Source organism: Moschus berezovskii, chromosome 17, assembly GCF_049115385.1.
Source record: "Moschus berezovskii isolate FMDL1 chromosome 17, NW_MosBer_1.0, whole genome shotgun sequence".
Taxonomy (NCBI): domain Eukaryota; kingdom Metazoa; phylum Chordata; class Mammalia; order Artiodactyla; family Moschidae; genus Moschus; species Moschus berezovskii.
Genome location: NC_142476.1, coordinates 27970983 through 27987383, shown reverse-complemented (window position 1 = coordinate 27987383; position 16401 = coordinate 27970983). Strand labels below are relative to the sequence as shown.

Genomic DNA, 16401 nt, shown 5'->3' with positions numbered 1-16401 from the left:
GAAGGAAGAATTATCAGGATTTTAGTCAGAGAAGATTTGAAGGTTTAGTGTTCAGGAGAACGGTGGTACCAATTTATAACAATATAAACGGAAAAGACGAGCTCATTTGGCGAGATGGTGAGTTCAGTTATAAAATGGAAGCTTCACGTCGTGGAGGACCTTACATTTGTGTAGCAGTCAAGGACAGCAGCTTGGAAGAAAGAGGCAAGCTGGAGGTACAATTTGGGATTCATCCTAGTGCACTGTAGATATTTCAGAAGTGTTTGAGTGTGTTATTAAGTGGTGCTTGAAGCTGTGGAGCTGACTGCTGTCTTTCAAGAGCGAGTGAGGGGCACGGTAGGGCAGCCAATGCTCATGGGGATTTCCACAAGTCCTTACCGTTCTAGTGCCTTCGTCTTAGGGATCCGTCAAGGATTCGTGCCCCAAACAACCCGAGGGAGTGTCTGCCAGAGATCCCTGTGGTGGTGTCGTGTCTGTCTCTTACAGTCTTCAGATCAGAATGCTTTAAAATCATGATGACAGATAACTGCTGACATTTATTGACTTGTTATATGCCCATGTAATCCTGGGCACATAAAAAGAGCAGCCTCTTGATCCCAGTCACTCTGTGAAATAGACATTATTCTCATCCTTCTCTTACAGGTAAGGCACAGGTTAGGTTACATCTGTAAGTCACAGGCAGCCTGGCCTCTGAGTCCATGTTCTTTTATTTTTCAATTGCAGTATAACTGCTTCACAATGTTAGGTTAGTTTCACTTCTCACAAAGTGAATCTGCCATATATACACACCCGTGTTCTTCTTAACCACTGCACTTGGCTTCTTCTTGAAACACACACTTTTCACTTCAGGAAAGGGTCCTAGAGATGTCCTCAGAAATTGTTGGGGACTTTTTGTGTCCAGTTAATGCTCCAGCCCCAGTTAAATAAAGCTGCCTTTGTTGGTCAGACTTCTTCTTCATAACTGAAAACACAGCCATTACTTGGTCTTGCTCCGTTCCTCAGTTTACAGCTGTGCTTGGTAAACTCAGAAACATTCAGGGGGTGCTGCTAATTCTCTGTGAACATCCTTTGTGTCCAGTCAGGGCTTTCTAGCTGTTTCTTCTTTTGAGTGTCTCTTCTCTCCCCAGGTGTAAATGTAACGGACACGCAAGCGAATGTGTGAAGAACGAGTTTGACAGGCTGGTGTGTAATTGCAAACATAATACTTACGGCGTGGACTGTGAAAAGTGCCTTCCTTTCTTCAATGACCGGCCGTGGAGGAGGGCGACCGCCGAGAGCGCCAGCGAGTGCCAGCGTGAGTGCGCCAGGCTTCCGTCTGCTGGGCTGTCTTGAGGACTTCAGGAGGCGGGGGGAGTGGGTGACTTCTTTCGATTCTTCCTTGAAAGGAAGAGCCTGCAAGGCAGTGTTCTTCCATAATTTGAGTGTGCAGATATATGTATATATATAACCTGCATGCACGTCAGAGGAAAATCACAGATGCGTGGAATTGGCCATAAACATAAACTCAGGTTTTCTGTTTCCTTCAGGCGTACACTTAACAGAATGGGAGCAGCATGTCCAAGGTCTGGCCTTTTCCTTAGTTCTAAATACTGGGCCAGTGTTGCTGCTGCTGCTGCTAAGTCATGTCAGTTGTGTCCGACTCTGTGTGATTCCATAGACGGCAGCCCAACAGGCTCCTCTGTCCCTGGGATTCTCCAGGCAAGAACACTGGAGTGGGTTGCCATTTCCTTCTCCAAGGCATGAAAGTGAAAAGTGAAAGTGAAGTCGCTCAGTCGTGTCCGACTCTTAGCAACCCCATGGACTGCAGCCTACCAGGCTTCTCCGTCCATGGGATTCTCCAGGCCAGTATAGCCTACATTAAAACATGGTTTTTCTAGTCTTTTCTTTGTTGCTCTTTAAAATATTCTTCTTCCTTCCAATTCTTATTTCTTCAGACAACCAAGGCTGTTGATTACCATTAGTCAGGTGTGATGAGTAGTAGTCTATGACTATCATTCAAAAGATTGTTTATCAAAATTGTTTTTTCTTTATCTCTCTAGAGAGCGAAATACAGAGAATTTTCGTACTTCCCTTGTGCAGAGGCGAGAGGCTTTGAGAGAAGAGTAAATCCTAGTACTCTTAGGAAGAGAGAAAATGAAAAAAGATTATACATTGTTTATTCCTTCATAAATGTCTTGGTTTATTCTGAAGAGACAGAGAAAGGAATTTTGGGAGAAAAATCATGAAACCGTGCAGTCATGATTTGCCAAGGACTTAAAAAATAAGACACTTCTAAAGCAACTATAACTTTCTTCTGTCCTTATAAATATTCCTTATCATACCTTCTTGGAAATAAAGGGAATAAGAAGGAAGACACTCTGAACTTGTAGGAATTATTGGCGGAAACCTTGAAAAGGGACCCATATCTTGACTTAGGACTCTTTCCATTAGCTGCATACAGCACATTTTCATCTTTTCTTTTCTCAGCAAATCCCTGATTTTTAGGTAAGTTTGATCACCGCCTCCTCTAGTATTCCTAAGCCCTTGAACTTCTATACATCTTTTACTGAACTGTAACATCCAGTGTTAGAAGCTACATGATAAAGGCTGATAAAAAGTGATTTCTCCTAAGATATGACATCTAAGTAAATATACACATGTTTGAACAGTAATCTGCTTAATGATTTTGAGTCTACCAGGGACCATTATGAGAAAAACAAGTGTAATATGATTGCCAGCTTCTCACTGGCAGATGAACTGAATATAGCTAACAAGACTGATGAGGAGCTAAGTTGGTTTGCTTCCCTTGGAAGTCCCTTCAGCACCATGACGCCTCGGAGAGAGAGGTTCCTGGAGTGGGGACAGTACTACAGTATTGTCAGCTGCTGGGGGTAGGGAAGAGAAGATGACGGCTGCCTTCTCTTCTCAGCTGGTGATGAGGGAGCCACAGCGTCATCTTTAGTGGTGGCTTAGGACGTTGTAGATGTGGGGGTTGTTCTGCCTCATAGACTCCAGGCACCGGACCACTTAGGTGCTGTCGGCTGGGCTGACTGTGAGATAATGTAGGGAGGCTTGAGAGAAGAGAAGATAGCTAATGAAGAAGGGAGGGGGGCTTTTCTAATTACTGAGCTCTCTAATTCCTGATGCTAATGATTCACGCTCCTAAAAAGTTTTCACGTGTAAAACTGTAAAAGGGCTAATGGAAAGGCAGGGAGGGGGAAAAGAGACATATTCAAAATTTTAAACAGCAATTTCCTGCTCTATCTGAAACCAGAAAAAATTTATTTAATATTCAAAATACTACCTATACTTGGGGCAGAATCAATAATCTGAAAAAAAATATGTTAATGTAAATATAATAAAGATTTTCAGTGACTGTAGACACTTGTGCCCTGTAGGGACTATAGCTGCTTAACAGATGACCCATTTGGTACTGCGGCTTCCCAGTGGATAGAGGCATCTAGTGGGTCTAGATTTCCCTTCTAGTGGATTTACTTTCTAGTGCATATAGATTTCCTGCTTCCTTTTACAGAGGTACGTATTGTACCCAATATGGCCCAGATCACCCCAGTCTCAGTATGCAAGTGATCTGGCATTTTGAAAGTTAGTGGCTAATGTATTTGAATTGTCTGAGCCCTAAAAAGGTAAACTGAAACCTGCATATGAACTGACCCCCTATGCTTGGACTTGGTATTAAAATGAAGGATAAAGACTCAGAAAAACTGTAATTTGACTTGGCTTTTACTTGTATGTATACTACTATCTGGAGATTGCCAAGTACAGGAATTAGTTATATTTTAAAGTGAAAGTTACTCTGTTGTGTCCAACTCTTTGCGACGACCCCCTTTACTATACAGGCCAGAATACTGGAGTGGGTACCTGTCCCTTCTCCAGGGGATCTTCCCAACCCAGGAACTGAACCTTGTTCTCCTGCGTTGCAGGCAGATTCTTTACCTAAACTAAGCTCTGATGGTACCATTTTTGGTAAGGATGAACATTTCCTTGTAAGCTGATAACCTGACTATAAACACTTTATTGACAGACATACTTTTTCATTTTTTTTTAAATGAGAAATGTATCCAGTAGTCATTCTACTACCTATCACCTGTCATGGCTCAGAGGTAAAGGATCCGCCTGCAATGCAGCAGACTTGGGTTCAATCCGTGGGCTGGGAAGATCCCCTGGAGGAGGAAATGGCAACCCACTCCAGTATTCTTGCTGGGGACTACAGGGACTACAGTCCATGGGGTTGCAAGAGTTGGACACAACTTAGCATTTAAACCACTACCACCACCACCATCTGTCCCGGAGATGTGGGGAGTTACAGTTTGGTTTGAGTCTTCTAAAATGCTGTTTGTAAAGGAGCGTGGATCTGACTTAACGTTTCGGCCAACAGCTTGTGACTGCAATGGCCGATCTCAGGAATGCTACTTTGACCCTGAACTATACCGTTCCACGGGCCATGGTGGGCACTGTACCAACTGCCAGGACAACACAGACGGCGCCAAGTGTGAGAGGTGCCGGGAGAATTTCTTCCGCCTTGGGAGCAGGGAAGCCTGCTCTCCCTGCCACTGTAGTCCTGTCGGTAAGTGACAGCCAGGGTCTGCTTCAGCCTGACGGGTTGGGAGACAAGATAAGCATTTCTAAAGCTTTGTTTCCTTAGGATTCTCACAGGTTAAATGTAGAAGAGTGAATATTGTTATAATGTGTGAATGATTTGGCATCGGCCTCAACTCTCTGTAACCAGGTGGAGAGTTTAGATGATTTTCTGGTGTGTATAAAACTGGGGTTGGCCTGAGTAATGGTTTGTAAATAATTAGCAATAAGATCATTGAGACCATTTGAACTTTGACTGTAAAAATTGGTTAGCTGCCCCGTGAGTTCTTCCTTGTTAATGATTTTGTTTAGTCTAACCTCTTTGGAGGGCTTAACTCCTGCAGCATGTTGCTGTGTGTTCAGAGGAGCTGAGAGCTCTTAGTCTGTTCTACTTTTCTAGGAGTTTGAACTTTATTTTTGCTGTTCCTGCCTGTATATGCTTAAATTCTAGACACAGGCCCTAAGGAGCCTGTGCTTGTCTATAGTGACTGATTTTGCATGCAGTTTATCATGGGTACAGAGGTATTTGTTAGTATTTTTCAATAATTATGAGTAGATTCATCTTAGGGTGTATGTCTGGAAAGTTTAAATGTCATAGTTTAAAGGGATATGGTTTTGAGGGAGTTATGTATTAAAATTTGATCTTTATTCTCTTGGTTACCATCTAGACCCTGAAAACCAATCGACATACTGAATTTCAAGCATTGTTTTTAGTTACCAGTTTTTTTTCTTTGAGACGTTAGTTTTACTTTCCTATCTGGCGGTTGACGAGTGCTTTATATTTCAGGTTCCCTCAGTACACAGTGTGATAGCTATGGCAGATGTAGCTGTAAGCCAGGAGTAATGGGGGACAAGTGTGACCGTTGCCAGCCTGGGTACCATTCTCTCACTGAGGCTGGGTGCAGGTAAGATTTTTTAAGGGGGTGAAATCCAATTGTAGCTGGTTCTTAGTAATAGATCTTTTAGCTTATCTGCAGCCATATAAACATTTTCCCCCTGTAATAATTATCACCAAGATTTAAGGCTTCCAGCTGTAATGATGATCCTGGATTGTTTTGTACAGAGATGAAGCAGTTTTTAATGTCTAAATGTGATGGGTGTCCTTGACTGAAATAAAATCCAAATCCAAAGATGACTTTCGGATTCATTTCGCTTTTTTATGTATTTCTTTAAAAAAAAAATCTATTAACATGTCAAACAAAAGACTGACTTGGAGCGAAATCTCTTTATCCTCATATTTCATTATTTCACTCCGTTTTCCATCCAACAGGCCATGCTCATGCAATCCTTCTGGCAGCACAGATGAATGTAATGTTGAAACAGGAAGATGTGTTTGCAAAGACAATGTCGAAGGCTTCAATTGTGAGAGGTAGCTCATTCTTTCTCTGGCTGCATTGTGTCTTCTCTCATATTTCAGATACAAAAAATACCTGGTTGTATCTTAATCTCTTTCAGATGCAAACCTGGATTTTTTAATCTGGAATTATCTAACCCCAGAGGGTGCACCCCCTGCTTCTGCTTTGGGCATTCTTCCGTGTGTACAAATGCCGTTGGCTACAGCGTTTATTCTATAACCTCTACCTTTGAGACTGGTAAAGTAGACCTTTCCTTCTGTCCCCTAGAATTTCGAGCCTAGACTTACAGTATTAAAAAAGTCAGTAACTCTTTGAAGATTTTTTGAGAATATCAACACTTTTTCTTTTAATATATGTGATTTTTGTTTGGCTTTTAATGAATTTAATTTTATTAAATTAAAAAAATTTAATAAAATGATGGTTTTAGAATTTACCAGTGAGTATAAATGTTATATAAAATAAAGAAAAGTACAGCTTTAGAGTTGTAGCATATATAGGTACGGTTACAGCCTCCATTTACTCAAAAACTTTCATTGATGACTTTCTCTATGTTTTGTGGAATATAGAGGACCTGAATTCAGGATGTTTGCAAGGTAATGGCACTTGTGTTTTCATCCTCTGCTTATAGATGAGGATGGGTGGCGTGCAGAACAAAGGGATGGCTCTGAAGCATCATTTGAGTGGTCCTCTGAGAGGCAGGATATTGCCGTCATCTCAGACAGCTACTTTCCTAGGTACTTCATCGCCCCTGGTAAGTGAGGCTAGGAAGCCGCGTGGTGTGGTATGTGCCTGTGTTTATGCCTGACCTCACGTTCTTGCTCACCATTGTGTCTGCCTTCCAGCGAAGTTCTTGGGCAAGCAGGTGTTGAGTTATGGTCAGAATTTCTCCTTCTCCTTCCGCGTGGACAGGCGAGACACTCGCCTCTCGGCAGAAGACCTGGTGCTTGAAGGAGCTGGCCTAAGAGTGTCTGTGCCCTTGATCGCTCAGGGCAATTCCTATCCAAGTGAGACCACTGTGAAGTACGTCTTCAGGTAAGACAGTTTGGTTTATAAAACAGAATTGTAAAAGTGGTTTCTTTATCTAAGCGCCTCAGGCCTCAAGGTGTATATTAAAGAGAAACTTTGGGGTTCTCGATGTGACTTTGTAAAAGGGAACTTTCCCTTTGATTACCTGTACCTTTTCCAGCGGTATGGTCAAACCAACAGACTCACCTCTGACATGGTTAGACCGGCAGAGGAGTTCATCGTGGGTGGCATGGATGACTAAGAAATACTTTCTCAGCACCCAGAATTGTCCTTACAGAGGTTAATGTGCCCCTTCCTTTTTCTCTAGGCTCCATGAAGCGACAGATTACCCTTGGAGGCCTACTCTTACCCCTTTCGAATTTCAGAAACTCCTGAACAATTTGACCTCTATCAAGATTCGTGGGACATACAGTGAGAGAAGTAAGTTATGATATAATTAAGATAATCATTTAAGATGATGATTAGGAAAAAGGATACATAATCAAAAGGTTGTCTCTAAAGTCCTAATATTATAAACCTGATCCTAAAGAAGTGGTATAATAAACTTCTTCATCATACATGAATTATGTATAAAAATAATGCATTTTGAAACCTCTCTTAAGGACCGGGGAAAATTAGCCAAAAATTAATAAATGGTGTTGTCTTATAATGGGTAAGCCTATTTAGGTTACATTATATATATAATTAGATTTTTCTAAGAATCCCAATATAATTCTACTGGCTCACATTACTTAACCTCCATTTCTTTTTACTTCTTCCTGTGTAATTATCAAGCCCTTTTAACTAAATCAGTTATCAAACCCTTTTAGCTAAACGATGAAAAGTTAAAATTTACTGAATGAACATTTGTTGTAATTTTAGATAAACAAAGCTGTTCTTAAGTGTGCCTTTAAATTGTTTTCCTATAATTTTTTAGAATAAGGACCTATTTCTGTAGAAAGGTAGCACTTGCTGGGGGAGAGAAATCAGAGCATTGGCGTGGCATTGGCAGTGGCATCAGCATCTTGTCTGTGCTGATTTTTGAGGTGCCTGCATAAATATCCAAATGAAAATGTCTTATCAGTAGTTAGAAATATGGATGGGACTTAGTTGGGACTGGAGATTTAGAATCAAAGAGTTGCCAATGTATGGGCAATCATTTTTAAACTTGGAAATGTGACAAAAAATGTAGGAAGAGAAAAGAAGCAATCCTGGAAACATGGTTATTTAAGGACCATGATCTGAGACTCAAGAGAAAAAAAGAATTTTAAGGAAGAGGAACAGTTAACAGATTGAGAAAGATAGTACAATTGGATTTTGTTATTTGGCAACTAAAGACTCATTGGTGACTTTTTATTTTAAGAGAAGTGTTGAAACAAGTTAGATTGCAGTGATTTAATAAAGTAAATTAAATCACAAGTACATTTGAAGATGAAGAAGTAAAATATTATTCTTTTAAGAAGTGCAGCTTTAAGGGGAGGAAAAGAGATAGATTATAATTTGGGACTAGGGACAGACTGAAGGAAGAATACTTTTAGGATGGGTAAACTTAAGAATATTTGGAGTTGGAAGCACTTTAACAGTGGAGATGTCTTTCATGATCTAATGTTGAAAAAATCCATAAATATATTAAAAGTTAAATTAAGTTCAAAGCAAAAATAAGAGATGTCCTTTAGCTTCAGGTTGTCAGTTTCTATATGAACAAGTGATATTTCATAACATGGGGAGATACACTTAAAAGATAAGACTGTAAGAGATAGGAGTGGAATGAAAATTAAAGGGAAACATGCTGGTGTAATAAAAACTTGGCCCTTCTATAGGATGTTCCTTTTGAACCTGTCGCATGCACTGTTAGGCTGGATAAACCTTTGAGCTAAGCCAATATAAGGCTTTCTCTATTTTTATTTTCTTTTGAAAACAAGAAAGTGTTATGATATATGGCATAATGGCTTTGGAATAATTATGTTTGTCAAAGTAGCCCTGATTATTCGAACTTGTTTAATTATTTTTGCTATTTTATGCAGGGCAAAAAATACAGTTGCATGGTCCTTATTGACAGATGCTTTCCCTGCTTTCTAACCCTTAAACTCTATGGTCAGTGCCTGCTTTTGTGGCAAAAGAACAAAACCATGGCTTCGTGGCTGTAACCTTAAACTGTTCCTGTTCCCACCTTCTTCCTTCTGTCTTTTCTTGCCCCAGATCATTGCCCAGTGCTTTTCGTTTTTCACATTGGTAATTGGGTGCATATGTTAAATCACTTCAGTCATGTCCAACTCTTTGCGACTCCATGGACTGTTGCCCGCCAGGCTCCTCTGTCCATGGGATTTCCCAGGCGAGAATACTGGAGTGGGTTATCATTTCCTTCTCGAGGGGATCTGATTGGGAGAACAAATTGAAATCTCTGTGTGCATATATGTGTGTATAAGTGTGTGTGTGTTTAAAAAATAAAAGTTTGATATACCACCATTCCAGATACTTGGCACCAGGTACCTGGAGAAGGCAATGGCACCCTACTCCAGTGTTCTTGCCTGGAGAATCCCAGGGACAGGGGAGCCTGATAGGCTTCAGTCCATGGGGTCGCGAAGAGTTGGAAATGACAGAGCGACTTCACTTTCACTTTTCACTTTCATGCATTGGTGAAGGAAATGGCAACCCACTGCAGTGTTCTTGCCTGGAGAATCCTAGGGATGGGGGAGCCTAGTGGGCTGCCATCTGTGGGGTTGCACAGAGTTGGACATGACTGAAGCACCTTAGCAGCAGCACCAGGTGCCACATAGTGGCTCTAAGTGCTATTTTTTAGTTATCTTCTCCAGTAGATAAACTAAACTAGCGGTTGGCTGTCTCTGAAATTTTGAGTCTGGTTCTCCTTTAGCACTGATGACTTTTCATGACGTTTTGGAAAACAGAAGCCAGTTCAATGATCCTCTTTCCCCCCACCACACACAGGTGCTGGCTATTTGGATGATGTCACCCTGGCAAGCGCTCGTCCTGGGCCCGGGGTCCCCGCAACTTGGGTGGAGTCCTGCACCTGTCCCGTGGGATACGGAGGGCAGTTTTGTGAGATGTGCCTCTCGGGTTACCGAAGAGAAACCCCGAGCCTTGGCCCGTACAGTCCCTGTGTGCTCTGCACCTGCAATGGGCACAGCGAGACCTGCGACCCTGAGACCGGTGAGAGGATGACCTTTGGGGACTGCGCGACCTCAGTTCTCTTCAGCAGGCGGGTCCGAAATGCTCACTGTCTTGTTTGCTTGGACGCTTGCCTGTCTTCTCACACCTGCTCTCCAAATAGGTGTTTGTAACTGCAGAGACAACACGGCCGGGCCCCACTGTGAGAAGTGCAGCGATGGCTACTATGGAGATTCAACCGCGGGCACCTCCTTCGATTGCCAGCCCTGTCCGTGTCCTGGGGGCTCCAGCTGTGCTGTTGTCCCGAAGACACAGGAGGTGGTGTGCACCAACTGTCCTACCGGAACTACCGGTGAGTTGGCCCTGCCCACAGGAGCGCTGGGGAAAGAAGGGCTTTGGAAGCTTTTAGGAGTTTCTGGTTTGGTTCTGTGACTAGTTTTCCCAGCAGCAACAGTTTTGTTGGAAACAGGTTTATTATGGATTCATAAAATGCATATCTGACATTAATAATAGCTGACGTAATATTTACGGCCAGGTGCCTTTCTAAGCACTTTAACATATACTGCCTCGTTAATCTCACAACCCTCTGAGATAGCTTCTTGTATTATCCTCAGGTGGTTTGTTGCTGTTTAGTCGCTAAGTTGTGTCCGACTCTTGTGTGAATCCATGGACTGTAGCCCACAAGGCTCCTCTGTCCGTGGGATTCTCCAGGCAAGAATACTGTAATGGGTTGCCATTTCCTCCTCCAGGGGATCTTCCTGACTCAGGGCTCCCAACTCGAGTCTCAACCAATATTTATTTGGTTGCATCGGGTCCTAGTTTCCCTGACTAGGGATCGAATCCACGTCCTTGGCATTGCAAGGCAGATTTTTAACCACTGGACCACTGGGGAAGTCCATCCTCAGGTTCCACCTAAGAACACTGAGGCACAATTAAGTTACCTGTCCAAAGATGGATGGCTGGTCATTGAAGGAGCTGGAACTTCAGCCTAGGCATTCAGGTGTCAACGATGATGATTTACTGCAAGATACTCTCTCTTATAAGGTGTGATTCAAAACTTGATTTTCAGTTTGTGAGGCCGCCTGGGGATTCTTAATGTAAAGTGGCATTGTTAAAATTCTTAATTTTTTTTCTCTAAATAGTTGTTTCAGATGTATCAGAGCCCATCACATTTAGTTGGGAATAAAATCTTTTTATAGCTTTGGATATGCCTCTGTTCCCATTCTCTGAGTTTCTTTCTGTTTGATAAGAACACTGAAGTAGATCTTTGCTAGCTGCTCAAGGAGCTGCCTGTGCTGGTTGACAGAGGAGACTGGGGCTAACAGGTGACAGTGCCCTGCTTCCCCTGACTTCAGCCTCGTGTAATGAGAGAGGTTCTGACCAGTCGTCCAGCCTTTCACTCCACTGTAAGCTCTTTGTTCAAAAAATATTGCTACAGAGCATGAACGTAAACAGAACAACCGAGACACTGAGCTCATAATCTGCATCTCTCTTGTCTCATCAAAAACACTCTTTAATTATTGGGAAACATTAAAACACTCCACCTTCCTTCTACGCCCTCTCCCTGACCCCACACCAAGCACCAGGCGGTGCCACACAGGGAGAGCCAGTCATTTGCTTAAGGCAGTTGAGGAGATGAGGAGTAGAAGTTAGTATAGAATTTCGTATTTTTAACTCATTTCTTTTTTTTGTTTAATAAAAAAACAGTGGCCCAGTAGTCTCTTCCAAATAGACTTCTCCAGCCTCCTTCCCCACCACCTGCCTCTGCACTGGTACTCAAGCCCTCCTGGTCTTGTCTTCCTTCAGATTCTCCCGACTCTGGCCTGCTATGAACTAGTCTTTCTTTAGAATGCTCACCTGACTGTCTTACCCAGATCTCACTTTTCTTAGCCAGCTCGTAACCGTTCTGTGGGTTGAGTTGAAATATCACTTGCCCAGAATGGTTTTCCTCAATGCACCCTCTCTGTGCCTCTGCCCCAGGCTCTTAGGGCCCTTGACGCTGCTGTTGCAGAGCATGGTAAGTATCTCACATGCAGTGTCTATGCTCAGAAGCATTTAACAGAGCATTTTGATAAGAGATCCCTCTACTCATTGCTCTTTCACTGGTCAGTGAGCTGAACAGTTAAGCATTGTGGAGTTGTTCTCATGTCTCTACTAAATAGTGCAGATGGTGAAGTAAAATTATTTGGAATGCTTATAGAAAGATGGAATATTATATAGGAGATTTTAGAAAATGTTATATTAGTCACTAATTTAATGCTTATCACAGAATATTTGTGATACAGCTGACCCTTGAACTGTATGGTTCAAGGTTCAAATCACAGGTTTGAACTGCATGGGTCCACTTACATGCAGATTTTTTTCAATAGTAAATGCTGCAGTACTGTAGTCCATGGTTGGCTGGATCCGTGGATGTGGAATTGTGAATGCAGAGGAACCGCAGAAGGTGGGGGCTGGAATTTCAGAATTTATTTGTGGATTTCTGACTGTGCAGGGCAGCAGTCACCCAACCCCCCACCCCTTGCATTGTTCAAGGGTCAGCTGCGTTTGTTTTGTGAGGTATCACCTGGATTGAAGGAAATGATCTATAGCGCTTCTTGCGGACGTTAATTAGGATGTAGACATCTGCATGGAGCCAGCACAGAACCTGTAAAAAAGCCGATATTATCACTCTTTATTTTCCTACATCCTGCTTTGCTTTTTATAGCGCTTTTTAGCTGCTCGATATTTTTAATGTGTATTCATTTGTTTATTGCTTATCTCCCCCTTCCATCCGCAGAGTTAAGGTCCTTGAAGCAGGGACTTTGCTCTGTTTTATTCACCTTTGTATCTCTAACACCCAAAGTAGTGTTTGGCACATGTGTTTGTTGAATGAATGCGAGTATTTATTAAATAAATGAATAGAGGTGGCAGATGTAAAGTAAGCTGCTCCTCGTTTAGAAGACGGTTGAAGAATACGCGTAACTGATGATAGTCACTGAGACCGTCGTGCATGATTCACCTCTGCATTTAATACTTACAACGATCTTTCCAGGTAAATTAATAATACTAATCTTTTTTCAACAAAATTGTTTGAGTGCATGGCTTTGGGATTATGAAGATGAATCAAAGAGGGTCCCTACTCTCCAGGGTCTAAAAGTGGAGGGAAGCACAGAGATCATTTTCATACAGTGTGGTTAGTTCAGATAAAGAAATGCACTCAAGAATGCTAAAGGAGAAAAAAGATACCTCTCCTGGTAGAGGAAGGATAATAAGCCTACAGATTGCCCAAGTCATGTAAGTAGCACAGGCTGGATTTGAACCTACATCCTAGACTCTGAAACAAAGGGGCAGGCTAGCTATAGCTTTGGAGAATATTTTGCAGCGAGAGCTTTGATGGGCTACCATGTAGCTCTGTTTTGCCTTTTCTAGCAGATTTTTCAATTGAGTTTTATTCAAGACAGGTTTTAAGGTATTTTAACCTCTTGTGACGAGTTGACTCACTGGAAAAGACTGATGCTGGGAAAGGTTGAGGGCAGGAGGAGACGGGGACGACCAAGAGTGAGATGGCTGGATGGCATCACCGACTCTGTGGACATGAGTTTGAGTGAACTCCGGGAGTTGGTGATGGACAGGGGGACCTGGTGTGCTGTGATTCATGGGGTCGCGGAGAGTCGGACACGACTGAGCGACTGAACTGAACTGAATGTTTACTTTTGGCTGCGTCAGGTCTCAGCTGTGGCACAGGGCATCTTTCGCTGCAGTGCGCGGGTTTCTCCCCGGTTGTGGTGTGTGGGCTTGACATTTGCATCACATGGACTTAGTTGTCCCACAGGATGTAGGATCTTAGTTCTCTAACCAGGGATCAAACCTGTGTCCCCTGCATTGGGAGGTAGATTCTTAACCACTGGACCGCCAGGGAGGTCCCTAAGACATTTAAAATATGGATCATATCTAAACTGGCTAAATTAACGGATGAAAGAGCAGAACTGAAGTCCTGTCTTAATCCTACGCGGGAGAAGAATCTTGTGTCTGGAAACTGTTGTATTTACCTCAGAGGCAAAAGGGCCCCTAGCTTCCCATCCCCTTTGAACATCCTGTTTCTCCACGTCCTGCCCCATCCCCAGCTAGATCTTCTGTTACCTCATCAGTGGTCTCTGTTTGCCAGACGCAGTGGGCAGTTTTCTGTCCTTATCTGACCTGGTGTTTCAGCAACACTGGATACTGCCGGCTACTCCCTTTGCTGCAGTTTCTCCTCCTGCCTTTGGTGACTCTTCCCTCTCCTTGGTTTTCTTCTCCCTTTCTTCTCTTCTTTTGGGTCTCCTTTGATCACTTCTATTTCTCAGCCTGGGGTTTTCTTGTCAGCTTTATCTGTATTCTCTCTTTAGGTGAGCACCTCTCACCTTTAGGCTTCAAAAGCCCCTCCTTGCCTACAGCTGGAAAATCCCTGCCTTCAGCCCTGACCTTGCTCTCCTGAGGGCCAGCTGCCTACTTGCTATCTGTACCTGAATGGTGGGTAGGGAGCCTTCCATCGGCCCCTCCATGTCTATTCTCTGCGCTGCTCCACGCTGATGAGACCTGTGTGTGCGACATTACATGGCCACCTCCGCTTGGTGGGAAACACATAGGAGGCCAGAGAGGAACAGAGGATGAGGGCAGAGTATGTGTTTCAAGGCCCCGTGTCTGAAGGGGCTCTCGGCAGGGGACTTCTCCAAACAGCTCTTTCTGATAAAGTTAGAAACCATTCAGTTCAGTTCAGTCGCTCAGTCGTGTCCGACTCTTTGCGACCCCATGAATTACAGCATGCCAGGCCTCCCTGTCCATCACCAACTCCCGGTAACTGCTCACCCCTTGAGGCCGAGGTTAAGGACTCCTGCGTTGCTGTCCCAGGTCTGCACTGCACTTGAGACGTCTCAGCATTCTCCCCTGCCTTCTGTAGATGCTGTCTTTATTAACTCTGCTCCAGTGTTGCTAGTTTGAAGGTGCCAGATATTTTCTGTTGTGATTTTGAGTCAGACAGCCAAAGGAATCTCACATTTAAGCAAATCCAAGCTAAGTCTTTGATTGCCTTCAGTTTGGACTCTGTTCCTCCATCCACCTATTTGCTCAAGTTAAAATCCTATGCTTATCCTTGATTCTTCTTTCTTTCATTTCCCAGGAGTCAGCCAGAAGGTGTTAGTCTCTCAAATCTGACCATTCTTTACCACTTTCACTCATAACCACCCTGTTCTACACCATCGTCGTCTCTCACCTGAGATAGCCTCCTGATTTGCCTCCATGCTTCACTCTGCTTTCCTTCAACCCATTCCCCATACAGCAGCCAGAATAATACTTTTAAAATGTAAATCAGATCTCATCACTTAAAACCGCCCCTCCCCCCAATAGCATCTCACTGCACTTTAATTTAAACCGTTTCCTTACTGTGCCCTACACGGCTGCTGTTACTGCTTCCACAAGCTCACCTTGCTTTTCTGGAACCTTCTTCCCTTGAATATTATCGTGGTTTAGTTCTTGTGTCTCTCCATTATCATCCCAAATATCTCCTCTTACAGAGGAACCACTCAATATGAAGTAGCCCTTGACCTGTCTCTCTCATCATATTTTCTGTTTTAACTTTTTTATGTGTGTCAATATCTGATGTGGTCTTGTTTGTTTGTGAACTCATCTCCCTCAGGGGCAGCACAAGCCTTGTGAGAGCAGAGACCTCATCCACCTGTTCTCCACATCACCCTGGACAACCCTAGAACAGTCTGTACATCATAGATGCTCAGGCAGTATTAATGGGATGAGTAAATGAACAAACCTTTATTTCTCCAAAAAAAATTTGAGGCTAATTTAGGCCCAGTTAGCTTCACTTTTACTTTTAACTTTCGTGCATTGGAGAAGGAAATGGCAACCCACTCTAGTGTTCTGGCCTGGAGAATCCCAGGGACGGGGGAGCCTGGTGGGCTTCCATCTATGGGGTCGCACAGAGTCGGACACGACTGAAGGGACTTTGCAGCAGCAGCAGCAGCTACAAAGATACCACAAACACAGCTTGAGCTAATAATGATGGGCAAGTGGAAAAGGAAGGATGAGGAGCAGTGAGTTTAATGTAGTGGAAAGAACCCTGAATGCTAGCTCTGTCTCTTTTACTGTTAGTTCCTTAGCCTGTCTGTTTCTTTCTCCATAATAAGAATGAGTAGCAAATGATGATCTCTGAGGTCTCTCCTGTGCCGGCTGACACTGCTCAAACAAGGATTAGTAGATGCCTTTTATGTTTTAAGAAAATGATCCTGCCAAACCTGCTGTATGGAGCTTCCCTGGTGGCTCAACTGGTAAAGAATCTGCCTACAATGCAGGAGATCCAGATTCGATCAAT

The 16401-nt window shown here is 43.1% G+C and overlaps 1 protein-coding gene across 1 annotated transcript in view; it reads left to right on the top strand.

Moving 5' to 3' along the window:
- Positions 1-16401, top strand: part of LAMC1 (laminin subunit gamma 1) — a 123486-nt gene that overhangs the window by 84000 nt on the left and 23085 nt on the right. Inside the window, exons 4-13 of the mRNA XM_055419128.2 lie at positions 1128-1294; positions 4376-4564; positions 5363-5480; positions 5846-5944; positions 6031-6167; positions 6559-6681; positions 6773-6962; positions 7264-7376; positions 9882-10103; positions 10225-10413. Of these exons, the coding sequence (XP_055275103.2) occupies positions 1128-1294; positions 4376-4564; positions 5363-5480; positions 5846-5944; positions 6031-6167; positions 6559-6681; positions 6773-6962; positions 7264-7376; positions 9882-10103; positions 10225-10413 (1547 nt within the window). The remainder of the gene's footprint in view (positions 1-1127; positions 1295-4375; positions 4565-5362; positions 5481-5845; positions 5945-6030; positions 6168-6558; positions 6682-6772; positions 6963-7263; positions 7377-9881; positions 10104-10224; positions 10414-16401) is intronic.